At 37.4% G+C, this 27,741-nt stretch overlaps 1 protein-coding gene and 1 long non-coding RNA gene across 3 annotated transcripts; both read left to right on the top strand.

The window, feature by feature from the left end:
- Positions 1-324: 324 nt before the first annotated feature.
- Positions 325-6,735, top strand: LOC113975797. Of its 2 annotated transcripts, XR_003536929.1 has the most exons (5): positions 325-579; positions 1,129-1,256; positions 2,032-2,216; positions 4,036-4,129; positions 6,045-6,735. It is a non-coding gene; the product is annotated as an uncharacterized LOC113975797 (long non-coding RNA). The 2 variants fall into 2 exon arrangements; XR_003536928.1 differs by lacking the exon at positions 4,036-4,129.
- A 1,654-nt stretch (positions 6,736-8,389) lies between these two features.
- On the top strand, positions 8,390-26,369 carry MAT1A (methionine adenosyltransferase 1A). Its single transcript, XM_027700238.1, has 9 exons — positions 8,390-8,762; positions 15,772-15,849; positions 16,683-16,805; positions 18,501-18,613; positions 20,147-20,290; positions 20,958-21,176; positions 24,165-24,347; positions 24,861-24,994; positions 25,623-26,369. Exons 1-9 carry the CDS (start codon positions 8,669-8,671, stop codon positions 25,723-25,725), a joined length of 1,191 nt encoding a protein of 396 aa, XP_027556039.1. The 5' UTR covers positions 8,390-8,668; the 3' UTR covers positions 25,726-26,369.
- The last annotated feature ends 1,372 nt before the right edge of the window (positions 26,370-27,741 follow it).

The following is a 27,741-nucleotide window of genomic DNA, read 5'->3' as shown; positions in this document are numbered from 1 at the left end:
AATGCCTTGTTCTCTGACTGTTTCTGTTGGGATGCTAAGCCACTGGTAGCATTTGGGAAGAATTTAACAATCAATTGCATCATAAACTTTTCATTACTTTTCTCATTAGCCAAGGTTTCTGAAGATGCAGAAAAGAGGTTGTTTTAGAGGAACTAATATATTTTAGGTGCCAATTTCAATACTAATATTCAAAAGCAGAAAATGAGATCTTTCACTTCACTGTCCAAACCTTCTAATATGTGTGAGTCAAATGCTTTTTTTCTTAGAGTTGATAGGAATAGTTGATAGAGAACAGAGCAGACCTGCCATAACCAAAACCTGTTTTCTGGCTGACTTCTTATCAAACTATTGAGAGGCCAAAGGCAACACTGGTGTTTAATTACAAGCAACATGGATTGTGGACTTAAGAAAGCAGCAGTAGCAGGAAGCCTGTAAGCTGTCAACCTCAGAAACAGGAAAGAATCTTCTACCTAGAAACAGAACCGATGATTGATATGAATGTAGGAAACTAAGGTGCTCCTTAAATTGATTAGTTGGAAAACCTGGAAGAGGGGAAAAAAGAAAAAGAACCAGAAATGGGTGAGAAAATATTGAAGTAGAAGAAGAAAGATAAACCTTAAGAGCAGCTCTTGCACATGTTTTGCTATGTGCTACCTCTGGGTAGCCTATATACCTGTGTAGGGTAGGGTTTAAGATGGTAAAGAGAATAGTTAATAGTTCTGACCTTCTCTTTGCCTGCCTAGTAGAGCAAACTGCAGGCTTCAGTTTCCTCTTAAAGGACTAAAACTGGGTTTGCTTCCTTGACATGATCTAGTATTGCTGGTTCATTTTCTAGAGGACTGTGATTTCTGCATAACTTGAATTCTCTGCATTGCAAAAATGAAAAAAAGTTATTGATCTTTAAGAACAAAATTTTGAAATTTATAGTCATAATTCACTGCTACTAGGTCATATTCAGGAGGGTTTGTTTGTTTTTTGTTGTTTTTGTTTGTTTGTTTGGAGTTTTTTTCCCCTGTTTGTTTTTGAGGGGGGTTTTTGTTAGTTTGAATCACTTTTGCATGTTTCAAGCAAGGTGTGACATCCTCGGTCCTGACATTTCTCATTGCTAAAAGTATTCTTCTTGCTAAGGGTCAAAGCAAGATCATTACACCTCACAAGTGCTGAGCTTTTTAGTTTGTTTCAGGGCAAAGGACTTGGGGGAAAAAAAGAGAAGATTATCAGATGGCAACTATGTCTATAAGCCTGAAGATCATTTGGTGAGATCCATTTTCTATTCCATATTTCATCTATGAATAGGAGTCTAAAAATGTTGGTGTGTTCTGGTTACTATATGCATTTTTGTATAGCACTATTTATTATACTTGTGTTGGTTTATGCTTCATAATCTTCATCCATTATCTAATGTCCCCCATTTAGACAGATATCTAAGAATATTTTTGGCTATGTTTTATGTCAGACTTGTTTATCTGAGACTGCTAAGTGACTAGCTGCAGTGAAATCTTTCAGACATAGATGAAAGATAATGATGTTTGCTGTTTGCTAATATATTTGCCCAGATGAAGTATGTGGAATTGCTACCTGAGTGTCAATTCCTTGTCTAAGTCAACTGTAGTAACAAGGTCAGGTTGGAGGATTTCTGAAAGATGTGACCAATCAGATGATTGAGAGTTTCCTGAAGACCTCAGAGCACCAATAGTGCGTTTGAGCTCTGTAGCAATGACAGTGGGAGAATTTCTGAAAAGGCTGTGAATAACCTATGGATAGGAATCACGACTAAAATGGTTGCTTGGATGCATGTTGTATCTTTTCATCCAGATAACCATACAAGCCTAATTCTGGAGCTCACAACATTGTGCAGTCATTTTCAGTCATGCAAAATGCGTGTAAAATTCTGCTATTTATTATTTAGTAGATTAGTAGTGAGTGTTTAAGTAGATGTGTTTGCCTGTATCAAACAGTTCAAGTATGTAAATATTTTCATTGCAAGCATGAAAGAGGTACATCTGCAAATATTGGTTATTGTTCACGTAGATTGTGCACATAGGGGAGACAGTTCACAAAGATTTTTGGTCCGGAGAAGTAACTGCAGTCCTAAACCACATGAAAGAAAAGGATCTTCTGGCATTATATCTAGAAAAAGTCAGAAGTGCCTGAATTTAACCTAATGTTCCTTGTCAGGAAGCCAGAATTTACACATTCCAGAACACTTCTTGCAGGTAGGTTTCTGAAACCTGACTTCATGTACTAGAGTCAATATTTGTTTCAAAGTCTAAAGACCACCTGTACTGTAAACATCTGTGAAACACTGCAGCAAAAGCTCTTGGGTAATAGCTGTTTAAATGCATCTGTCTGTTTCCTAAGGTACTGAGGAAATCCTAATGGTTTACATATATACACTAATTATGTCACAAGACATGGGAAAGCAGAAGATTGTACAGATCCCAAGCTGATGGAAGACAGCTGAAGTTCTGTAGCCAAATTGTTTTTGAGATACGGATCTATGGCTGTAATAGGGTTTAGTCTGGGCAGGTGATCAGACCTGTCACTAACAACAAGGAGTCCTAAGGAACTGTGACTGTGTGTATCTGATGTGTGGTCAGACCCCACGTGGGTGAAATTAGGTGTTATGCTTTGTTACATATCAGATGATAATCTCTCCCTAGCCAAACAACTGTCCATAGCAACTGGAGAAAACATCCAGTGAAAATATATAAGTGGCTTTTTGTAAGATTAGAGGGAAACTATTTCTAATTGAAGACTTTTTCATACCTGTCTGAGGCATAACTTTAATAACAAATGGGTTAATTCATTAAATTTGCTATAATAGATTATAAGCAAACTCCTAAATCTGTAAGTTGTACATTGCTACATTTGCAAACTGAAAAACTTTTAGCTGTGTGAGGTGAATATGGAGCAGGGCTCTATTCTTTTTCTTCTACCCTCTCATCAATTATGAAGAAAACAGAATTCGTGGTTCTCTTGTAATAGGTCTTCACATAAGGATGTAACACAAACAAATGGTTGTGCATTGCTCTGTAGAGCTTCTAACTTAAAGAGGAATACTGCCAAAGACTAAGGGCAGAACTAATTATATGCCAATATAGTTTAATGCTGTTTAAATGAAGCAATAGAAACCAATCAGGGAATGGAAAACTTTAAACTTTAACTAATCTTGCTATTTTTTCACTATTTCTGGTACAACAGTGCTTATTTATGAAGACCGATTAGGAAACAGACTTTTTAATTTATCATTATCTTAATGTTGAGACATGAACAGCTAGAACTTTTATTAAGTGAATAAATAGAAAGTTAAGTTGTATTCACTTCCACTTAGTGTTCCAGTTCTAAGGAACAAAAGCACCCAATGAAATTAATACCAATGTACAGCTGATTTTAATTAAATCAGAATTTAGCTCCCAGTATAGCTTTAAATATTTCCTAAGAAGCAAATTAAAAATTGCCATTCATGTATAAAGCCCTGGCACATGTTACTTCATGACACGGCCATGAGCAACCTGTTCAAGTTGGTCCTGCTTTAAGCAGAGGGTTGGACTTGAGACTGTCCAGCCTCAAATATTCTGTGATTCAGTGATATGTTGGAATAGAGAATCTGAGGTCAAACAGATACAAAGAAGACAAGCATATGGGAGAGAAGCAAAATTAATTATTTTCTTTGATATTAGTAATGGAAGAACCTGGAAAGACTTCTTAGGGAGTGGAAGGGAAGGCAAATGGGAGATACAGCAGAGGATTTCTCTAAAGCTGAAGTAACTGTGGAATGAGTTACATAGAATTCACATCAATAAATTACTCTGGCTGGAATTGATATTCATTCAAAAAGTCATAAAACCCCTCCAGAATGAAAGAGCTGAATTGCTTATGGTCCTGTGCAGGGGTTGCAGGAGGTCCCATACTCCCATCCTGAGAAGGTGAAAGGTGATATGAAAGAATAAATGCTGGTGATGAACACCCATCTCAGGGCACATACTACCTTCTTTCCTTCTACAATCACAGCTCTTTTTTTGTGCTCTGCAGTATGTATTTTACCCTGAATGTTTATGGGCCAGTGAAATTCTGCACCTGCACATCTGAGAGGCCTTGAGCCACTCTCAGGTAACAGTAGATAGGGGTGAGAGTTTTGGTGCAGGTGGGAAGCAGGTCTTGAGTTCCCGATGTTCCGACTCTTTTGCTCTTGTCATTCTTCGTGCAAAGGAAGTAAACACAACTTGACAAATCTTCCTTATATTAACTTCAAAACCCAAACAAAACATCTACCTCCTCCAAACCAAAATGTACAAAGACAAGGCTTTTCACCAGCAAACCAAAAAGCCCTCAAAGACTTTCCCATGAAGCTGGCATAATTAGTGTGTATTTCCAATAGGAAAAAAGATGGACTGCAGTAACTCCTTGAAAATGCATTATTTGTGTTATACGAAGTACTAATAGTAAACAGTACAAATGAAACTAATGATAAAGTTGTTTTTCTAAACACCTGCAAAACACCTGCCTGTTTTGTTTCCACAGGCATTACTTAGGAGTAAATTCTAAAAATAGAATAGCAAAATAAGAAACTTAGACTGCTAGACTGTTAAACAGTTAACTTTGGTAAATAATGTCTTATCTGAGGATAAAGATGAGAGAACAAAACAGAATTTTTTAGGAAAATACTTTCTGACATTATTTGTGTGCATGAAGTATTTCTGTATAATGCTAAACTTAAGCATGTTTGGGGTCTTCAATAATAGTGCAATTGTAACTTTGAGTTACTGTGAAGTGTGTGCTCTCTACAGATCAAGTAATTGTCCTCAACATTTGAAAGCTGTGATGAGAAAGACAAATTACATAACTTAAGAAATGGTTTTCCCTTGACTGATTCTGGTAATGTGGAATTTCTTCAGAGTTCTTGGTACAATTTACTCCTCACTCAAAAGAAGCTACCTAAGAGTTACCATGATGACAGAACAGTAGGAGTGGAGTGTAAACCTGTACTGCTTCCAGGGAAAACACGATTCTTCTGTAGCTGAAGTAAGGATAATCAAATCTTAAAGAAACCTACTTTCTTCCTTCCCCCCTTCTGCTGTGATAGTGTTTTATCTGTAATCTATTGGCTCAAACCTGTTTTTTTATTTCTACAAACAGAATTCATCCACATGGACTCCATATTCAGTGGTTTATAACCTAGAAGGGACATTAATAGTGACAGATAGGGAGGTGGAAAAGAGTAAATAAAAGGAAAAAACCAAGAAGGAAGGGAAAGCTGTTTTAACCAAATGGATATAAGCAAGAAAAAATGAGGGAAAGGGACAAAAGCAAATAAGGGCAGAAAAAGAGAAAAGGAGAAGCGAAATGATCTAATGAGAATGTCATGAGGTCTAGGGCCAAGGCAATTATCAATCATATCTGTCTAGACAATCAGCAACATCAATAGCCATCACTGATAAAATTTTTTTTGTCGGTTTTATCTTGTTCATTACTTTCAGGGTTTCCTCAGGACTGCAGTAAACCCATGCCCCCTGGAAGGTGTTAAGTGTTTGTTATATGAACTAGAAGAGGGATTGTTTTGCAGAACTGCTGTGAGTAAAAGTAGCAAAATCACGGGATGATTCCAAATAAGAAGACTCTTTTAGTTAATGGAGAGATTCACGTTGCTATTCCAGTGGTTGCAATTGACATTATACTTGATATAGAACAATACAGAAGGACAGTGTTGTTTTCACATCATTATTTTCCTACCTTTAGCCTCATTTCAAATCACAGGAGTCATACTGATTTAGAAGATTTTACCATTAGGTATCTTCTGAGTAAAGGTCATAGAATGTGGTCAAAAGATAATACAGTGCAATGGACAATATATGAACCATAAAGAGATTTACAGAGAAACTTTATTAGGGCTCAGTCTACAAAGCTGTTGATTATGGCAAGAAATTTAGTAAAAAATTTGGAAGCCTTTTACATTGAGTGATGAGTCATTATCAATAAAATGGAATAGGGAAAAATGCTGATATCAATTGTTCTTTTATTATCTTTTTTTTTCTTTTTCATAGGTAGAAGTGCTGTGCCAAAAAGACATGATGGTAGAGCACTATCTTACCTTTTTACAAATATTTAAAACGTCACATTGTCTGGGAAGAGAAGCCAAATTAAACATTACCTAACCCTACAGTGCTTTAGCATTGGTCACAGATGTCCTAGAAGAGAACACGCTGAGGTGCTTCATGGCCATAAAGCAAATGTGTTACTCTTGATAGTAAAACCACAGCCAGAAGGAGTTCAAACTGGAGTTTTACGTTAATACACAAGTTAATGTGAAATGCAGCTGTGCAACATTTCTAGAATACTAGTACCAGAGAGGATGTTTCAATGAAGGGGTGACCTCCAAAGGTTTCAAGGGCCAATGCATTTAACTAGACGAAAGTGAGTCCAGAAAGAGGAACTGTAAGAGCAAAATAAACAGTGGTTCTGCAAATTCATTCCTTGTATATGTCAAATTACTTGTGCTCTTCAGCATTTTAGGAGCTTGTGGGGTTTTTTATTTTTATATGTGATAAGAGAGGCTTGCTTCTGCATTCTGCTTGAGTGTTACCTTCAAAACATGAATGCTGATTCCCAAACTGCAGTTTCTTTCCTTAAGTGGCATTGAAAACCAAGAAAGAGCAAAACCAGAAGCAAGAGAGAGTGGAACTCACATACTGACAATATTTGATCTTGTCTGCCTTTACTGGATGATTGTTTGTAGAATTAGAAAGAAAACTCTTAACGTGTACAAAAAGGGTTTTTGTTAGTGTTGTTTCATCCATTTGAACTGTCTTTTGGTGCTTCCATAAGGAAAAAAACCAAAACAAAACATTTGTATTTAAGAATGAATGTTTATCACTTCAAAAGATAATATGGTTTTTGAATGTTACCCATTAACTAGAGTTAATATAGTTAGTTATTCTTTTTCTGGGTGTGTTAATGCGTAATTTATTCAGGCTGGGATAGTATCTTCATGTCAGTGAGGTGATGACAGTTTACTGAAGGGAAAGCTGTCCCTCATAATGTGTATCTGATGTGTGCATTGTCTATGTTTTTAAGTGCAACCAGTGCTCATCATTCCATGAGACAAATTGTCTACAGTGGAAAACCAAGAAAAAGTATTTGAAATGAACGATTTCATGTCAATGATAATTAGAGAGGGGCCAATGCTGCAGCAGATTACTGGTGAACATTCACAGGCACTGGTTATTGTTTTCAGGAATGTAGGTAGAAAGTGAAAATTGTAATGAATTCTTACATAACTATGTAGTAATGCAGCAATTTGAATCCAAGGAACCACATAAAGGGATTTTTGAAAATAATCAAGGGTTTGAAGTAAACTAAGTAGGTTTTTAAACTGAAGAGTGATAAGGGTTTCCTTGCTGTCAAAATGGCAAAGGCTGTGAAACACATTCCAATCCAAGTATCAGATACACTTTGAATGATTAAGAGAGTATGATTCAGAGTGCATTGAAGTAAAGATAAATTTTTATTTTGATAGACCTGTGCTTTGGTCTGAAATTGAGATTATAATGGTTCTTCTAAAGGAATTAAGGATACTTACACTTATTTATAATGGTGCACTAGTGCTGGGCGTTTTGTGGATCTACCCCATGGTTATGTGTACTTGTTTGTTATATAGTAACTTAAAGACACAAATACCCACAAAATGCCATCTGTCTTCATACCTGGCATACCATCAGCATATTCCAGACACGAGCCATCTGACAAGTAATTTTCCATAGCAGAACTGATCGCTGAGTGCTCAGATGTGGCAGTTACTATATTTCTAAGGGTGATGGAATATAGTATGAGAATATGATATAAAAATATAATTGAAATGGATCTGGATTAATAGAGGACGGGAAAAGAAAAGCAAAGGCTGAAGGGAGAGGTCTGCGTAAATGAGAAGCAGCCGACATGCTAGATCTTATCAGATGTTTTGTCTCTCAAATGTGCATGAAGAATGAATGAAAATGAAAAAAAATACTCAAGGAGAGAATTCTACTTTTCTAGAGATGTAAAAGTAAAAAGAAAAACAGTTACATGACACAGAGCAAACTTCTTCCAGTCTTTTGTTAGGGAAGACATGTATTTACAGAGTTTGTATCTATCCTGTAAAACCTCAACACACAGCTGGAAGCACGACATAGATCCCAGAATTAGGGGAGAGACAAACTGAAGAAGCAGCTGCCCTGAGCTGTCACTAGTACTCCTGCATTACCTGGTGCTCGGTTGAATTGCTAAGATAACCAATCTTGCACAGGTTGAATCCAGAATGTTTCCAAGAACTGAGTTAATTAGTGAAATATCCTAAAGTTAACTAACTCCCCTGCCAAGAAATGGGCTCTTCCATTTTTCTCACATGATTATCTAGGCACTTTCACTTTTCCATATATAGGAGCAGCTCAGGGACTGACAGATCAGGCTAGGTAGGGATACAGACTTCAGGCACATGCGTTCTCCTTGTATGCATGCACAGATGCAAGCATAGGCTGCTTTCACACACTGAAATTAAAGTTAACGAAAGAGGTAACAAGTGAAGACAGTGATAGTCCTGCTGATAAAGAACCTTCTCCTTAAAGAGAAGGCACTAAAGGTAGAACTCTTCAACCACTGTTTATAGTAATTCATCAAGAAAAGCATCACAATCATGAATGGACCAGTGGATGGTTTATGTGATTACACGCTGGATGATGAAGGGGCTTTCATGTTCACATCGGAGTCAGTGGGAGAAGGACATCCAGGTAAGAAACCAGCTCTGGTAAAAGTGTAAAAAGAATAATATTTCCATTTAAGATGAATCTTTTAAAAGTCTGAAGAAGAATTCATCTGCTATTAATCTTATTATGGAAATTATATGTAACAGGGTGCTTTTTACTTCTTTTCTACTTACTGGACTTTGTCCACACAAACTACAGGACTGCTATAACTAGTGTGCTTCCAACAGTTTATGTGCTTTTGCAGGGTGTGTGTTAAACTGAGGAGGGCACTGAGGTTTATGTTGCTGCTCCTTCCTTTTCATCTGAATTTCTTTCAGTATTCCTGTGGAGACACTACTGTGTTTCTGACAGACTCAAGTTTCACATATGGATAAGAATGCATAGCTTACTTCTCAAGTTCTATATCATTATGGGCCCAGTGAAACTGTCCTCCACATATGCAGTGCTCTAAAACTGTCACCCCATGACTGGAATATCCCTAAGCAGCCTGTTTTAAAGCCTTTTTTTAGTGGTCCCAGCAGCTGTACAGGGCAAAGTCGCTGATTTCCAACCCCACTGACTCCCGCCCCTTTCCATCATCTGATGCAATATATGGAATTGCTTAAGCAAATAGTGGACAGTTATTTGCTAAACTTTATGTATGGTCAGCAGAGATTAGTTCAATTTTATTGAAAACAAATATTCATCCACCATAAACATGTACCTTATGTCAACAGCAACTGTTCTCTCAAGTGAGGCCAGGGGACAATAGGCTATTTGATGTCCTGAAAAGTGTATTTGTTTTAGAAGCCAATTTGGTGGCCTGTACTTTTTGCTATAACAAGGCTTTTTCAGGTCTGTGTTTATGTTATGTGAGTAACTCATAAATGGGTGGAATAACATAGTAGAGGATAAAAAGGTCGGCAATGAGAACTTTGTGTCTATAGTTCTGATACTCCTATGATATAAACTTATTACTGCAGATCAAATCCATGGCTGATGCAATTGAGTATATCTCCATCAATGGGGAGGCAGCTACATCAGGTTGAACCAGTTGGGGTTCTTTCTGATGTAACACAATCAGAAAATGACAGTCAGGTTTTGTCCTTGGGACATAGGTCCTATCCCAAATTTATGTATAATTACATCCAGCGTCTGTAGTGCTGTGTAGTTTCATAGGAAAAATAACATTATACAGTATAGTAATTTAAAACGGATGATGGTATTTCCAAAGATTACAGGTCACAATTTATGCTACTCTAATAATTATTTTTAATCCCCTAAGGGCAATAATAGGGAACTCTCAGAGCAGAAAGAGTTCAACTGAGTCCCCAGGTTTAGCTTTGTCCCTTGATTTCTTTCCTTTACCGGTTCTCTTTTTATCTTGTTTCTTGTTTCAGAATTTGGCCTATTTTTCAGTTCTTCTTCACATTCTCTTCTTTATTTCCAAACACTCCATAGGCCCTCAGTAGCTTTCCTTTAAGGCCCATGAACATTATTTTTCTCCTGTGTTAAACATTGGGCAGGCCCTTGAGAAACACTGTTAGCACTTGTCTGATGTGTGTGCAGCCTCTTACCCTGGTGGGTCTCTGGGTACTCTGAGATGCGAAGTGACCACTTGGGAGATTAGTTGTGGAGTGAGTAGAAAATGGAAAATTACTTGGATATTTTCAAGACTGTGATGCTTGTACTTTCTTAAACAGCCTAGATCTCCATCTAGGTACTGAAAACCCAAACCCTATGGCAAAGGGAAGATACAGATTTTCCAGATCAAAGGAGGACAGGTTAGCAGTAAGTAACTCTGGGTGGTCCAGCAAATTCTTGTTCCTGAACATAGCCCAGCAAGGGAGCTTAATTGTCTCAGCTGTAGCTCTTAGTTCCTGACAGCAAATTGATCTCCCTTACATCCTGGCCAGCTCCCCCTTTTCCTTCTCTGGTTTTGCACAAGAGGTGTAGACATGCCGCTAGGATTTTATCACCCAGGAAAATCTTGGCTATTTCTTAAAATGGGGCCCAGTGCCTGGGGCTGCAGTTGGGCTTCTGACGTTATCTGTAGCAATAGAATTTTATTGTGAGTTTTGATTTCCTCTGTTTATACAAAATGGGTAATTTGCGTGTTCTTGATTATTTCTCTTCCGTATCTGATAGTATAATTTTGCTAGAGGGCATTATGTGAAGTAAAGATCCTGAACCACATCTTTGTCTGGTGGAAATCTGAATTGTTCTGATTATATTAGCTGAGGACTGAAAGCTTTAATGGAGACCTCCTCCTTAATGCACAAAGCAGGAGAAATTACGTGCTTATTTATTTCATATGAAGAACTGCCTTATACCTGTGCAATACCTAGAGCTGGGTGTCACTGAGAAGCCCAAATTCCATGGAAGCAAGTAATAGCTGCCAGTAATTGACATACAGGTATTACCTCTGCTCCCCAAAGATATTATAGAAGACTGTTTATCCCATCTTCTCAGTCCAGATTCTTGGGTGTAACATTTGGGAATCTCTTTCAGATCTTTAATCACTTAGTCATTTAGTGGGGTAAATTCCAAATTCTCTGAAGAGGTCTGCATTTCAACAGAATAATAAAAGCACACAGACAGTAGCATGACCAAGAGAAAGATTCTGTATTTAGTTAACTGGTTTTTGTCACTGCTCCATTTTGCTTAGTCCAGTTGTGTCTGTGCTGCATGATGGTTTCACGGTGCTTTGAAAGGCATTGTGTGTTTCTCTGCCCCACAATATCTTACAGATGTCAAACCACTTAGGAATAACTCCTTCCCCTATTTGGTGTGACTTCAGGTGGAATTTCCTGCAAACTAAATGTCGTTCAGTTTTCCAGAAACTATCAAGTAATCTTTAAAAATATAAGAGCAAACATCTGCTAAAAGCACCCTCAGATTTTCAACCATATTAAAAGCATATGTTTATCTCCTAGATATTCACAGGGGAAAAAAAATCATGAAAGAAAAAAAGCAAACCAGAAAATGCAGATCTTTCCAGCAAGTTGATGCTTGCATGTCTTATATCTAAGATTATATATACTTAATGATATATATGATACTTCAGTAAACTGCATATTGAACAGAGAACAGATGTACAAGATATTTAAACGGTGTTAATAGTGCAATATCACTGCAGCTATCAACTAGCACTCCTCAAGAGTCTTTTAAATAGGAAAAATGTACTGCATAATTAAGCTATTTGAAGTCTTTCTGGTGAAACTTTTTTGGTGGAATGCTCATTTTTTGATGAAATGCTCATGATAAGTATCTGCATTTCTTCACTGTTTTTTTTACCAGAAAACTGAGAATTGCTCAGTTTTTCATATTTTGAATATAAAATTTCACATTCTAGTTTAAAATTATCTTTTTTTTTCTGTTGATATAAATAAAATACCATTAAAAATACTGAATTTTATTTTGATGATCACAGGATTTGAAGAAAGTCAACCTTGCCATTTCAAATGTTCAGTGTTTATTATATTTACTACACCATTGAAGTCAGAAGTGTGGTTGCACCTGTTTGTTGAACTTCAAAAAAATGGAGCTTTTTCAAATTAAATTTTCAGGTTTTACTGCTGTTCATGGTTTTTTTCTGTTTGTGATGCGTCTGAGAAACTTCCTGGGAAGGTCCTGATAACTTGTGTTAGGCTCTTAAGTCTTTTACATGAATCTAGAATATTTATGTCTTACTATCTGGAATCTGTGAAGCTCCTTCTATTTATTGGAGATCACTTTTGTTGTTGAACACCTCCTTTACTTCATAATATGACAACTGGACTTTTGAGGGCTGGTCTTATCATCGGTCTCCCTAGACTAATTCTTTAGTTAGCAAGAGTTGTTTCATGACTATTTTGCATCTCCACCATAAGGATAAATCTGTGGGATGATTTGATTTCATAAAAAGAACTCATGGTTATCTAATACTTTTGTGCTCAATCAAGACATCCTTACCTTAGACATCTCTTTTGCAATAGTTATCCTGCTGGATGGTAATTCACTACATGGAAGGATGCATGAACTGAATTCTGACCTCTGAAAGCATCTTTTAAAAATGATAATGTCTCACCAGAGGTGGTCCATTATGCTTTCCCTGTTTCCAAAAGGAAAGGGGAAAAAAAAAAGAAAGAAAGAAGCATATTCTCTCATATTTAGCAGCTAATAAGAGAAATGAGATGGCTGAGATGAGAAATTTGAATAACAGAATGAAGGGTGCACAAAACCTGCTAAGCATTACTAAAAATAGAATGCCTGGTTTTATTTTACACCCGAGACCTTTGCTAATAGACTTGCCTTTAATTTAATGCATTAATCAGCCAATCATCCAGCTCAATTTCTCTTTCCAGTCTTGATGGATGTATCTGTATCTGTATTTTGAGATCTAGTTGCACTAGATCTGTTGGTTGTTGCAGCAACAATCAGATATGTGATGAATTATCAAACTGATTTGCCTCAGACTATTTTAATGTAAAGGTAAATTCTCAGCATGGTACACTAAATTATTCTAATTTATTATTTTCATTGATTAGATTCTCACATAGATTTTTAAAGGCCAGAAGTGACCTCCAATATATAATCTGGTCTGACCTTCATACACAGGTAATATTATTTCATGCAGGAATTCATCAGACAAGCTAGTAAATGATGGTTGAATTTCATTTATACCTTTTAAAATTATGTCTAATTTTCATGTGGCGATTTGAAGGAACAAGGAATCCTGAGTGCCTCTAGATGAATGGTTTCAGTGCCTCTCACTCTTTAAAGATTTTGCTTTTTGAATCTTTGTCTGTCTCTTTTTATTTTCATTTATCAGCTGTAGTTACGTTATTGCCCATCAGAAAAAACCTTTTCTCTCAGCATAGTATTTTTGGGTTCTCAGAGACTGTGATCCCAGTGCCTGTAGGGATTTCCTCTGGTAGGTTGCCTCTCCTTCAGTCTTTCAAAACTAGATTGAGTTTGATATAATCCTGTAAGGTAGACTTTTCTGATTTAGGGCATCCTTTTCAGTCTGGCTTAAACCTTCCCACAGCTTCTTAACTTCATCTTTGGAATACCAGCACCAAAATTTGGTATTTCTGTAGCAGTCTAATACTGTTGTATGGATATAATGTCATTTCTATGGATGACTGTCCCTCTCGTTTCTATCACAATCTTTTTAAAGTAGCAGCTTTGTAAGACAAACTCTCTCCTTCTGTAAATGTGGACTACACTTTTTGTTCAGGAGTGTTTGCTGGTCCATTTCTCTGAGAAGGAAGCAAAAGAGCTGCTTTCAATATCCATGAAATACTGTAGATACTAATGATACAGTTAATTTAAAAAAAACCCCAACAACCAACCTCATGAAAGCATTTGGTTAAATCTTCACTTATTGATTTCACTGGCTGCTATGGCTCGTGGTCCCTTAAGACATTTCATGGTACTTATAATTCATTAATTAATTTCAACCACAGCATGCAAAACCAACATTTGTACCAGCTGGCATGCTTCATGTGGAGCAAGGACAGGGATAAAAGTGTTCATGGCATAGAAACTCTGGGTGGTGAAAAAAAGACTAAAAAACAGTCCCAACCACTAGCACTTTACTACAGGGCATTGGACCTGAAGTAGGAGGGGCATTCTAACCCCATTTGTTTTGTTGTCTTACCCAGATAATCAAAAATTACATCTTTTCATCAATAATTTTTGCTTTTATGCTTGAAAATGTGACTCTATTTCCTTATAAATCTGAGAAATTTGAAGAGATCAAGCAGAGATACCTTTAAATCACTCCTACCACCTTTGTCCCTAGGTTTGCTAAACAAGGTTCAGTTGGACATCTGATTAAACTGCAAGAACAGTATCTGATCTCTGTTTGGTAATAATTGTCCCAAATTTAGTAATCCATGTACAGTTCTTGTAAGGCTGAAAGTTCCAATGCAGCTGACATTCGTTAATTGTCTTTCATGTTCCTTCTTTTTGTGTTGAAGTAGTTAATATGGGAGACAAGAGTGTCAGAATCACATTAGTTCTCCAGTCTTTGATTTGTCCCTCTTAGCTAAATGTACGCTATCTTCCTGAAAATAAATGAGAATTTGTTTTGATTTGAGGTTAAATGTATTAAAGGCCTCTAATGACAGACTCTTACAAAACATTGCTTTCCAACAGATTGTGTTGCACAGGGCACAGCAGCAGATTAATTTATTTTGCCACGCAGCATGTTATGGCGAAGTCTAAACACAGTATGCAATACTAGATTTTTTTTTTTTTAAGAATGATACAATTAAATTATATGAGAAAATTTACTATTTTAATGTAGAAGGCATTGCTGTGGGTGCTGCCCTTTTGTGTTCATTAGATTAGCTACATTATTTAAATAAGATTCAAAGAAAGAAAACGATAAAAGATTATTATGATAAACCTGAATTGAAGCCTTTGTACTTGGCAGGTAACTAAAGATTTACTTCAGGCAAACTTCAGTTGATAAACCCTTCTTGCTTCTGTGTGTACTCCCTCTGCTGCCTTGTGTGCAGGCGTTTTTAGGAGGCAACATTGCTGGATGGTAGGAAGCAGTGACAAAAAGCAAACCTGAAACAGGCTCTCCACTGACCTGTGCATTATGTGTATTAATCTACATACTTCCTTAGGCTTTACCCACAGGGTTGGTCAGGTACATTCTAACTTTCTGCTAGGGCAATGGAAGTTGGTAGTGAAACATCACTGTTCCATTAGAATATCCCTGGTGTGGAGGGCATGCTGAATTGGCTTGTGGTGTTAGAGAAAGAGAAGGCTGGGGGGAAAACCTCATTCTCTGTTCATTGCTTCACAGCTAAGTGCAAAAAAACTACAGGTAAAGTTATAGTTACTGTTAGTTTACACCACTAAGTAAATTCCCCACTGTATCTACGGAGTTTTGTTTGCAGGATGTTTCATATGTCTTTCTATTTAGCTGGATTAAATATGCCAGTAATAAGCAATAAAAGAATTCCTTTCTGAAATACCTACTCTAAGTGGGGCAAGCAGTCCATGGTTTATATTGAGTGCTATGGTTTTGAATCACAGCTTTGATGTCTTGCAGATAAAATCTGTGATCAAATCAGCGATGCTGTGCTAGACGCCCACCTCAGACAGGACCCAAATGCCAAGGTTGCTTGTGGTAAGTTGTTCGCTACTTTGCTTTAAGTCATCACACATTCTTCTTTTAGGATGTTGAAAAGAGCTAGCTCATTTCACTCTCAAAAAATGACATAAGAATTTCAATCTTGAAGAGAAGGAGAGATGAGAAGAACCAATAAAACTTTTTACAAAGGCTGAAGCCTAAGCAGGCTGTAGTAGAATAGGGCTGTTGATTTTGTGCATGGACTGAATTGTCCTGGGAGAAACAGATTTGGATTGACTAGAGTGGATTTTTGAAAGAATATTTGAATGTTTTTTTTTAAAAGTTCATTTACTATATTTAATAAAGTACTATTTTTTCAGTCCAAGTTCCTTCTTGTTTTTTGAAATCTACTTAGAAGGAGTTGTACCATCAAATCTGAGGTTATTACTGCAGTTCATGTATTATGTAACTAAATCCCATCTTCAGATTCTTCCTTCTGGGACTGGAGGCAAGTTTTCAAAATAGTTGATCACTGATTAGTTTCATTTAGCCTCAGTATATACCTTAGACTGTTTAAGTGGATTTAAAAATCATGGTTTAATGCTAAATTTCTCTTAAGTTGATGCATATCACTGAATCATGCTCAGTGTTTTGACTTTCCCATTTGTAAATAGGACATGTTAGTCTTTTCCTTACTTTCAGGCATATGGTGAATATGAAATGAATTTGTAATAAAAGGAGATAATAATGCTAAAAATATGGATAGAAAGGTTTTACACTGTATACACCCAATAGATCTCTCAAAATCACCATTGTTGCAAACACAGTTATTTGTTTTAGTAGGCTGGCTTATTCTGCCATTGTAATCCCGTTTTCATCTCTCTTTTCAGAGACAGTATGTAAGACAGGAATGGTGTTGCTCTGTGGGGAGATCACATCTCGTGCTATTGTGGATTATCAGCGAGTTGTCCGAGATGCAATTAGACATATTGGCTATGATGATTCAGCTAAAGGTTGGTGGAAAAACTCATGAAATCCTGGAAGAGCAAACAATAGGCAACTGCAAAACAGGTCTGTCACCAATTCTATACATGGGCTTTAGCAAGCCTGATAAAAACTCAATATACTGTTTGACAGTTGCTTACATGGTGCTACATGATACACTTTCTGGCTTTATCCCAGTAAGAAAGAAACTGCCACTTATTAGTTAAAACTGAATTGGGAATAGGCAGACTATACTTTGAACTGTGGTATTAGGCCAGAATAGTTAACTGCAACTTGAGCCACAGAACTTACTACTCCTCCAAACTTGCAAGAACTTGACTCTTGGTTTTTCATTTGCCAAGCAGATTGATGCATCTTGTTTTGAAAGACAGAGAAGAAACCTAATTCATTTCACTGTACCTTTATATTTTTGTACTGTGGTACCACCTGGAATTCCAGGTGTAAAGCTGGTTCTCAGTGTGGAGGGTGTTCTGAATAACTACTTCTGCAATGAGGAGGGTGCAGTGCAGATCTGGTTTGTGTGATGTGCAAATGATTAAAAAGACAAAATGCTCTGTGTACCAAACACATTTCACTTTCTGATTTGCATGGGTCTGTTTATACAGTATAAATATTCCAAATATTCTGTTACAGTGAAGTGTATCTTTTAAGAGCTTTTGGTTAAAAAGTTGTTTACTGCAGTCCTTTAATTGCTATTGAATTTGCAGGGAGATTGTGGTGGGAGAATATTATAGCAGCACATCTGCAGGTTGCCTCCACTATCATGTAATAGCAGTGCTTACAAAAAACACTGGCAAATCTACTAGGTCATAAATCTCCTGTTTATCCTAACTGCCCAAAATTATAAGGGGAGATGCAGTGACCCAGTAAAAAACAATTTCTAGAAGTGAAACAAAACCTAAACCAAACAATTGTATACGAAGACACAATTTTCTTCTCTACATAGCCTACTTAAAAGAGGGTGAAGAGCATTCAAGTGGATCATGTGCATGTGGACATGTATATATGTTGTACTGGCTGAACATGAGTTTGGTCAGCAGTTGTCAGTGGCTGCAGTTCTAGGAAAGGTTGAATTTGGAGCGAAGCAAGGTACTATTAATATACCTAGGAACAGGTGGGAAATTTTGGCACAATCTTCTTTCAATTTCTTTTTAAAACCTTACTTTTGGTCTTTGAAAGTCATGTTAATTCCCACTTCAAGACTTGCTGTGACACTTGAATCTGGATTTTTTCTCTGTTTGTGGTTCACACAAAGTCCTGTGAGAGATTTAGGTACAGGCACTACCTTACATGTATTATAAATAATGTGCTAGAGAGCAGAGCCTTCAGTGGCTGAAAATATCAGCCTCTAGGAATTTATGTAGAAGGTTTTATTACTATTTATTTGGGAGAGGCTCATTATTTACCTTTTTGTCTAATTTTCTGAGTTGACAATTCATAATCTGAATTGGCTTGGCACAGGGAACCAGTGCAGGAGAAAATAAGCAGTAACAAGCAACAAAAGCAACCCTATGTATCCCACACCATCCTAAAAAAGGTTTCAAGTGCGGTGTTTACAAAATAATTACTAAAAACAGTGGAAAGATTTTGAGTTCTGAATGTGGTATCCTATATAAAATGAAAATTTTGTCATATAGTTCCATGTTACTTTCCCTAATTGTGACAGAAAAAGCTAATTCATTGCTATTCTTTTTTCCAAATAGGCTTTGACTACAAGACTTGTAATGTTTTAGTGGCACTGGAACAGCAGTCACCTGATATTGCCCAAGGTGTTCATCTACACAGGAATGAAGAGGATGTTGGTGCTGGAGATCAGGTAGATGTGGCATCACATCTAAAGCATCAAAGATATTTTAATAGAAAAAGTTTACCCCATCTTACTGCCCTATTTTCTGTGTCAAAACCCTTGTCAAAATATTTCCACACTTCTATCTTGGGCTACCCCAGAATAAAACCCATATTTTTACTAAAAAATTGAAAGTTCTTTGAGAGCAGACTTTTCCTGGTGCTTGTTTTAGCATTCTGTTCAAGTAAGGAGAGCTCTGGCATTTGGTAGTAGCTGAGGAGGTACCCTTTAGAACTTAGCAAAAGTTCTTTTGCTTACACGTTTCATGTTTTTGCTGAGTAGATTTAGGTTCATCAGTCCATTCATCTTGCAGTCAGACTTGTCATGTAAGGTGGAATAAACAAAGGATCTTTCACAGAGCTCTTGAGATTTTGCACAGCCAAAAATTGGGTGATGTTTCAACTCTCCTCAGCATTAGTACAAAGAATACCAGAGTGCTTTTAATTTTCGCTTATTTCCCAGAAGCAGATATTGTAATAGGTGTTCCACATAATTAAGGCTGTCCAAACTGCATTTCTATGAGCTAAATAACGCATGTAGGTAATTATGGTATGTTCCCAAGAGAGAGATACCAACACAAAAACTCCATAATCTGACTGATGCCAGTATGAGTGAGTTCAGCATTTACAGTATAACTATCATTAGAAGTAATATCTAGTTTATAACTGCTGTTGAAAACTGTAAGTGAAGGTATCAGAGTACAGGGGGCAAACTAATATTGTTCAAAAAATCCCTTAAGGACTAAATTAAAATGCTTTTATACTGTCATGGAGTCATAATACTACATAAGATGAAAAGATATCTTCTTGGGCACTTTGACTTTCTTTGGCACTTTGGTGGTCTCCCTTCCCATTCCCATTAAAGTATGTCTTTTTTTTTTTTTTTTCCCCACAACATACACTGGATGAGATAAAAGGAAATGCTTCTAACTCTATTTAACAAATTATAATGTGGTGCAGGGAACATGAGTGAATACTGGTAGAAGCTGTGACTAGAAGCATTGAAAAATCTGAGGCAGGTGCCTTAAACTGGTGAATGGTGTGTCCTTCATGGAGTGCTCACATCCCATTCCACTGTCATTTCAGAGCTGCAGTGTGTGTGTCTGTACTCATACACAAAAGCCTCTGCAACCTGTTCAGACTACTGATAACATCTTTCCTATGACAAAATAGTCCTTCACCTTTTTCTCCAGCAGATTTTTTTTTTTCTGTGAAAGAATGTGGTGGGTTTTTTTTTCACAGAAACATCTCCATTTTTGTCCAGGTTTCCAGTTCAACATGTAAACCTTCAGGCTTTCAGTCGAAAAATCTAGGAACATGGTTTGTTTCTCATTACACTGTAACATGTTGGAGCCTGACCTGAGTTTAGGCTTCTTGCACTGTAATGTAAAACAGTAGAAAGTAAACCTGAGGGTGCTGTTTACTCTTTGCTTCAGGTGAAATCTCATTGTCTCTGGTTGTGGTGCCATTAACAGTGATTGAAGTATATTTTCTCCCCCTGTAGGGTTTGATGTTTGGTTATGCAACTGATGAGACAGAAGAATGTATGCCTCTAACAATTATTCTCGCTCATAAACTGAATGCCAGGTTAGCAGAGCTGAGGCGTAATGGAGAACTTCCTTGGCTGAGACCTGACTCTAAGACACAGGTAAATACTGCTATGGTTGTCCAGATAGTTGAAAACTGAGCACATCAATTGGTGTCTTCAAAACTATTTAATATTTCTAGAAAGAAAAGGTGTTAAGCCTGTCAGGATAACCTACAAGTAAGAGAAAAAGCTTTTCCACTGCTAATGATACTGTCTCCTTGACTGTTGGAAAGTGGTTAACTTGTATCAAAGCCCTTAACCACCTACGAGTGAAGAGACATTTAACCCTTCGGATTTAAGTGGTTTGTGCTCACTGAAAAAGTGGCAGGACATCCAAAGGATTTATTTGTATATAGGGATTTGGACTGACACTTTCAAGATGCAACGAGAATGTAAATTTCTGAGGCTTGGGAATTTTGATGGAAATCCCAACCAAAAGACACATTTTGGATGATTTCATAGAGAATCAGGTGGTCTACCAGATGAGTTTGGTATTTTTTTTATTTTCTATTTTCTTCCTTAGCATGGAAAATATGAGATGAGAAAATAGGCTTTATTTCTCATACCCTGGCAACGATGTGAACAGTGATCAATATAATGTATGACAGCATTGACATTTTGCTACAGTTTTACTTTTGTAATAGTGTACCTGGCATTTGATGAATACCAGTAATACATTTTATGGCAACTTTGGTGTTTTCTTCCTCCTTCTCCCTGTTCCATTCAGGTCACAGTTCAGTACACCCAGAAGAACGGAGCAGTGATCCCAGTGCGTGTGCACACCATCGTGATATCCGTGCAGCACGATGAAACCGTTTCGCTGGAGAACATGCGCAGAACCCTGAAGGAACGTGTGATCCAAGATGTTGTCCCTGCAAAATACTTGGATGAGAATACTGTTTATCACCTTCAGCCTAGTGGACGTTTTGTTATTGGAGGGCCTCAGGTTTGTCTTCTGTTGTTTTGGTGCTCTTATGGGCTTGCCTTTCACTCTGTGTGTGTGTCTTAAATGCTCAGTTTTTTGACATGTCTGTCTTTAGGTGTAAGACGAAAGCTGCTTAATGCAAGTTTTTCCTGCAGTTGTATGTGGGAGAAGGACTCAGGATTTCATGCCAAAATAACCTTTGACAGTGTGGTTATATTGTACATGTACTGTGACTAGGCAGGCAGGTTGAGCTGAATCTTACATTGCATATGGAATGTACAGCCCAGCTCTGAGTTTCTTCAAACCCCCTTGAAACCATCACTGAGTGAGACATGCTGTCTTTTCTCATTGAAAGCATTTCTTACAGAGAGATGGACAAGAGAAAATTTACTTGTCTTACAGTGAACCTGATTTTCAGATCTGCATAGCTCTCACTCTTCTGCCTGACGCCAGTAAGAGCTGAAGGTGTTCATCTGTCCTGAAAATCAGCCCCAATAGGCTTTTTCTGGTGAGAAAATAAATATTCCCTTTACTTTATTTAGGCAATGCAGGAGCTGGGATTTATAATTTGATCCTGCACTCACAGAAGTCAGGCAGAACTTCCACTCTCTGAGATTTAGTTTTTGAAAACAAATTCACCATCACTAATGTTTTAATCTTCAGATCCTTTTAGAACAACGATAGCAAAATTTCTGAGCTCCTTCCTGAGATTAGGTTCAATTTTACAATAAATCCAAGTAGACATCGTTTTTCCTTTGTTGTTTAAATTCATTCACTTACTGGAATTTGCCAGAATTATTTCCAAGGTGCTGCGTCTTTTTTACATTAGTGCCACGCAACAGGTAGGAAGGGGTTGAGATTAATCATTATAATAATTTTCCTATAAAAAAATGTATTTTTGTGCAGTTGAATTGGTTGTATCACTGTACTTTTGTGTATCATTGACATCCTAGACTATGAACAAATGGAGAGTCAAACTTGAACCATAACTTGAAGTGAATGAACCAATGCAGCAATCATAGCTACATACAAAAAAAAGGCTACATATATGAAAATTTTTATGTGTGCAGTAAGCTGCACCCATTAAAAATGTAAATCTTTCAGATGTGTACTGAACTGCATCCATTTAAAAATGTAATATAATTACATATGATAAACCACCCAGGAATACCCTTTCTACTCCCGTGCTAGAGCTCTATTGCATATGTTTGCACATACAAACAGAGGCATGTCAAAGTGTCTGTTTACAGCTTTTTAGACCTGGGCTAAGTTTACTTAGTGTGGGTCAACCAGCCTATGTGTCCGTGACCTTACAACTGCTATCAGCACTTGTGCAATTTACAATAGCATTGCAGCAACCAGAAAATAACTATTTCTTTTCTTGCCTTGAATATCTTGTACTTTCTGGTTACTCAGTTATATTTTTAACAAGGATAGCTATAGAAAGCTGCCTTAACTTCCAGCTCAGTTCATCTAAGGAAGGCACATGTATTTCACTTTATTTTTGAGTGCAGTGGTGCCTTGAGTTCTGGCTATGGCAAAATGGTTAGTTTTGCTGCTGTCACTGTTTTCCCAACAGCAAAACCCTCTGGTGTGGTGAGGACATTACAGCTTATCACAATAATGACTTCCACATGCTTTACAGATCCATTTGTGCTTGTTCAGCACCTTTGAAACACCCTTTCACATGTCCATTTATTTCTCTCCCTCTGACTCGGTTCTGCTGTCAAGTCATGACAAGGTGTTCTCATTGCAACTGTCTGTGCCATCAAAAATTAAGGATGAGTCAAGCAGAAGAACCCAAGGACAGGTTCCTTTAGTCAGCCTAAATTATCTGAAAATTTACATCTTGCTCCTTTCTTAGCAGAACGAAACAAACAGTGCCAAAGGTTTTCTTCTGTGTATATGCATCGTCTCCCTAAGAAAAACGTTGACTCTCCACTTGTGTTTGCCGTGCAAACATCCCAACAGTTGAATTTTAGTGACATGATGTTTTGAGACAAAGAATTTCAGATCTGCCTGCACAGGTGGTGACTGAATTTCAAATTTGGACACATTTCCATTCACACCAAAAGCTTAAGGATTTAGTAAATTGTAGGGGTCAGACAATTAGTCAGCTCTTGGTCAGCTAACCCAGATCAAATGAAAAGATGAAGTTCTTGTAAGGAGCAGTCAGGATAGCTGTGTAGGCAGCTAGAAGGTTATCGGCGCTTCCTTATTTAATATTTTAGAATATTCATCTATAAGTATCTGTTCTTAGAAGTAATTCTTCCTTCTCAATTACATATTACTGCCTAGTACTCCATAGCTGTTGCGTACAGTTTAAATTATACTATAAGTACTTTGAGGTTGGAAATGTGTTTTTTAGTACATATTTGTATGACACTCTCTGACACTGCACTGGAAGTGCTGGATACCAGCATCCATATAATGATGTATAAGGTACTACTGGCATACCTTTTGATGGTAAATAAAAAAAACTCGTTTACTATTTAATATTCACACAACTTCAGATTTTGACCAAAAGATATGAAAGCCTGCTTTTTTTGTTGTGGGGCTTTTTTGGGTTTTGTGGGTTTTTTTCAGTTTTTTTTCAAACAGTGTGAAATCTCTCAGTGATTCCTATATGGCACATAGTTTTTTAGCAATATTCTGTAATTGGTTTGGGTGTCATAGGTACATCATTTCTAAACTAAAGTTTCCATATTGCCAGGAATATTCACTTTTAAAACAGGCAGTGCATGCTCTAGCTATCTGTATGTAAACCTGTTTGCTTGATTACCAGACAAATTGATGAATGGCTTGTCTTGTGAATCTGGCTTTAAAGAACAATTAGAGCCACTGCTGTAGCTTGGTGAGACAAGTTCATTCCTTCAGCTACCCCACAGCATTCCCTATGTGGTGAACTGCCTTACACATTGTTGTAGTCTTCTGAAGGAAAGCATTAGCCTTGTTTGAGACTTACAACAGACCAGATTGTAAAATGGACAAATTCTTTTGCTGATTTAGGGAGATGCTGGTGTTACTGGGCGGAAGATCATAGTGGACACTTATGGTGGCTGGGGAGCACACGGAGGTGGTGCCTTTTCTGGCAAGGACTACACAAAGGTGGATCGGTCGGCTGCGTACGCAGCCCGCTGGGTGGCCAAGTCCCTTGTGAAAGCTGGGCTCTGCCGCCGTGTCCTGGTCCAGGTATGGTTTGCCAAGAATGTTGCTTTTCTCAAAAAGATATTTCCTTTTCAGATTTGCTTTGAGTATGCATTGTACAAGACCCTGTACAAGACCCTGTAGTAGAAGTGGTTTTGGTGATGGTTTGGGGTTGAAGAAAGGAAGACTTGATGTGCTTGGTTCAAAACCACTGTAATGTCACCAGTATCAGCTTCTTGAAGCTGGAACTGTTCATTCAGCTTTCATTTTATGGACCGTTTTTCTGGACTTTTATTGAGCCCTCAACCCTCTGACACTTACTGTTATGGGAATGAGCCTGGGTGACTGGATAAAGGGAAAGAAAGTCATCCAGAGACCTCAGCATTTTCAAAGTATTCTTTTTTTCCCTACAAATATAGATTGTACAAATATGAGAAGTGAAGGAGAGGCCCTAGTTTGCATAAGGAGATTAAAAAATGAATACTTTCCTCTACTGCATACTGTTGTTCCCTGAGGTGCTGTGTTTATTGGCTAACTATGGTGCCTTTTTTCACACAGGTTTCTTATGCCATTGGGGTTGCTCATCCACTGTCCATTTCATTGTTCACTTACGGAACTTCCCAAAAAACAGAGAAGGAGCTGCTGGACATTGTACACAAAAACTTTGATCTTCGGCCCGGAGTCATTGTCAGGTATAGAAACACACAAAAAGGAAAATATCCTGGTGGTCACATCCTATAAGTGACTTCTTCCAAAATCTTTAGCTGTTACACTGTAAGAGGCAGCCTCATGAACCAACAGGGGATTGTTCCATGCAGTACAGGAGGACTTCCTCTCATTCTGTCATTTTGTCAGTATTTACAGTTGACAGTTTTTACAGTTCTCCCTGTGTGCCATACATTTTAAGATTACAGATAGATTTTTGAAGTTTCATATGCAGCATATACTTTCAGCATTTGACCTTCAATAGCATATGGAATTTAAATAAAACAACTTCTGTATTCCAAGAATTTTATATTACTTTGCTGTGAAAACAAAGATATGTTTTGTTTTACAAAATTAATTGAAGATTATTTCATGTTTTCACCTACAGTTAATAATTTGCAATAATAAGGCCTGTAGTCCAAAAGTACTCGACATTTAAGTTGTGTTGTCACTTTTATTGTCCCCATTGGACATGTTCACTGGTATTCTTGCATCTCCAGAATATGCTTGTTTGACTAAGGGTGTGAAATGGCTTTGAACATCAAGATTTTAATAGTAGTTATCATGAAGTATCTTAATATGACAAATTTTCTCTTCTTTTTATTATATACACAGGGATTTGGATCTGAAAAAACCCATTTACCAGAAGACTGCTTGTTATGGTCACTTTGGAAGAAAGGAATTCCCGTGGGAAGTACCTAAAAAACTTGTGTTTTGACATTAGCTGTCGCCTCTTAAAAACAGAAAGGAAGTCCACTAATGATGAGGGTGCTTCTGAAAATCAAATTTGACAGCTTTGCATTCAACAAAAGGAATTTTAGATTTTAAATGGAAAGAAAGAAAAGGATATTTTCTTGGAAATTGATTTTTTTTAACCCTCAATGTCTTTTATTATCCAAGATATAATGGACAGAGTCTGTTTTTTCAATCAGCATAAGACAACAAAATACAGTTTACTCTTAACTGCTGCTCTGTTGGTTCTTTTCATAAAGACAAAGTGTGACTCAGGTACTCAAACCAATAGCTGAACCTCAAACCTTTGATGGGCAAAGGTGAAGACAACTTTCCCAACTCTGACTAAGGATCAGCAGATCTCTTGCTTCTAATTAGATGATGGGAAATTCTGGGGTCCAATTTCCTTACTGGAGTTAGCTGGGGGTTGCTTTGATGGGAGAAGGCTGAATATCACACAACCCTATCTTGGCCTCTTTTGTAAAAGATGTTATCCTATATGTAATATTTAAATCACCATCACTGTATATGTGCTGTTATTGTTGTGTTTCAATTACCTGTGTTTTTGAAACATAAGCGGTCTCCTATGAAACAACAATCATAGAATAAAAAGCTTTTTCCTACCCTGAATGTAAAGGGGTCTCTTTTTCTGTGTTTTGGGTTTTTTTAAATATTACAGTGTAATGGTTCATCTCAACTCAGCCTCTTATACTCTTGTAGGATTTTAGTTTACGAACATAATTGAATTTTTTATTAGATTTTGGAATTGTAATACAAATTTGTCTTACAATACATGTGTGATCACTCTTTAGTCCTTGTGATTAGTAGAACCTTGGTGAATAAGTATTCTTATTTGTGACTCTTAGGTTGGTGTTATACAGTATTTCATAATTTTTGCTCCCAAACTTTAGGTTTATTGCATGGCTTTCTGTGTTGGATGTAATTTGGGAATAAAGTAAAGCACAGAGAAATAACTGCAACATAACACAAAGCACGAGGTTAAAATTTGGCCAAAGAGCTGGGCCCTGGCTGGCTGTGTGTGCCCCACGCCCACAGAACAACATCCTCTGCTCCTGACAGGTCAGGGTTGCTGCTCTGCATGTGGGCTGGATTGGTCCAGGCTGAGGGCAAGGACATTTCTGTACCCATGTCCTGTATTCTCTTAGATTGTGGTGAACTACTTTTCACAAAGGACTGTGGATTAATCACAGGTTTGTTTAAATTTGGAGGCTGTCAGATCTTTTGTGATCGGCTTTGTTTGTCAGTAGGCAACAAGGGGAACTTAATTCTGAAATACAAGGGTTATCTGTGTATGGCCCCCAAGAGGGACTTTGTGGTTTACCCAGCTTTCTGTTCAATTTTCTATGCTGGAGAAATGCTGCCACCCCGTGTTTATCTCCTAACTAAATGTCTTTGTACAGTGCCTCTCAAATAGATGTGGTGGAGAGTGCCTGACTGTGATGAATGCTAAAGGAAAAGCTGCCATTTATTCCTTTCAAGTATGTCATAAATACAAAGTCTATCTGGTCAAGCCAGAGGTTGCTCCACTTTATTAATTATGCTAATGTTCCTGAGATGGCATAAGAAGACACTTCTTTGTGAATGTGCTGGATGTCTTGCTGTTGGCTTAGCTTCTTCAGGATCACCTGATCATAATACATCACACTACAACCAACAGAAGCAAATGAATGAAAAATTTAAAAAAAAGAAACCTGAGAAAGTAAGTGCCTTATAAATAAATGTGGTGCGTAAACATAACACGGAAGCAGAATGTCCATATCTCAACAAAAAAAACCACCTGCAGACAAAATGAACAGTTTTGCTCTGGTAGTGACAGCAACAACCATTAAACGTTTGTTGGAGAGGAGGGGTGGGTGGGAGTTGTGTCTGTAGCTGGTTGGTGGCCAGGCAAGGCTTGGCAGTGTGTGTATGGGGGGTGTGACGGGCAGTCAGATGAAAGGTTGTGACTGTGAACCCTGGATTTTACAGATGGGGTCAGCAC

Source organism: Neopelma chrysocephalum, unplaced genomic scaffold, assembly GCF_003984885.1.
Source record: "Neopelma chrysocephalum unplaced genomic scaffold, ASM398488v2 Primary Assembly neopelma1_143, whole genome shotgun sequence".
Classification (NCBI taxonomy): domain Eukaryota; kingdom Metazoa; phylum Chordata; class Aves; order Passeriformes; family Pipridae; genus Neopelma; species Neopelma chrysocephalum.
This window is presented reverse-complemented; position numbering and strand designations above follow the sequence as displayed.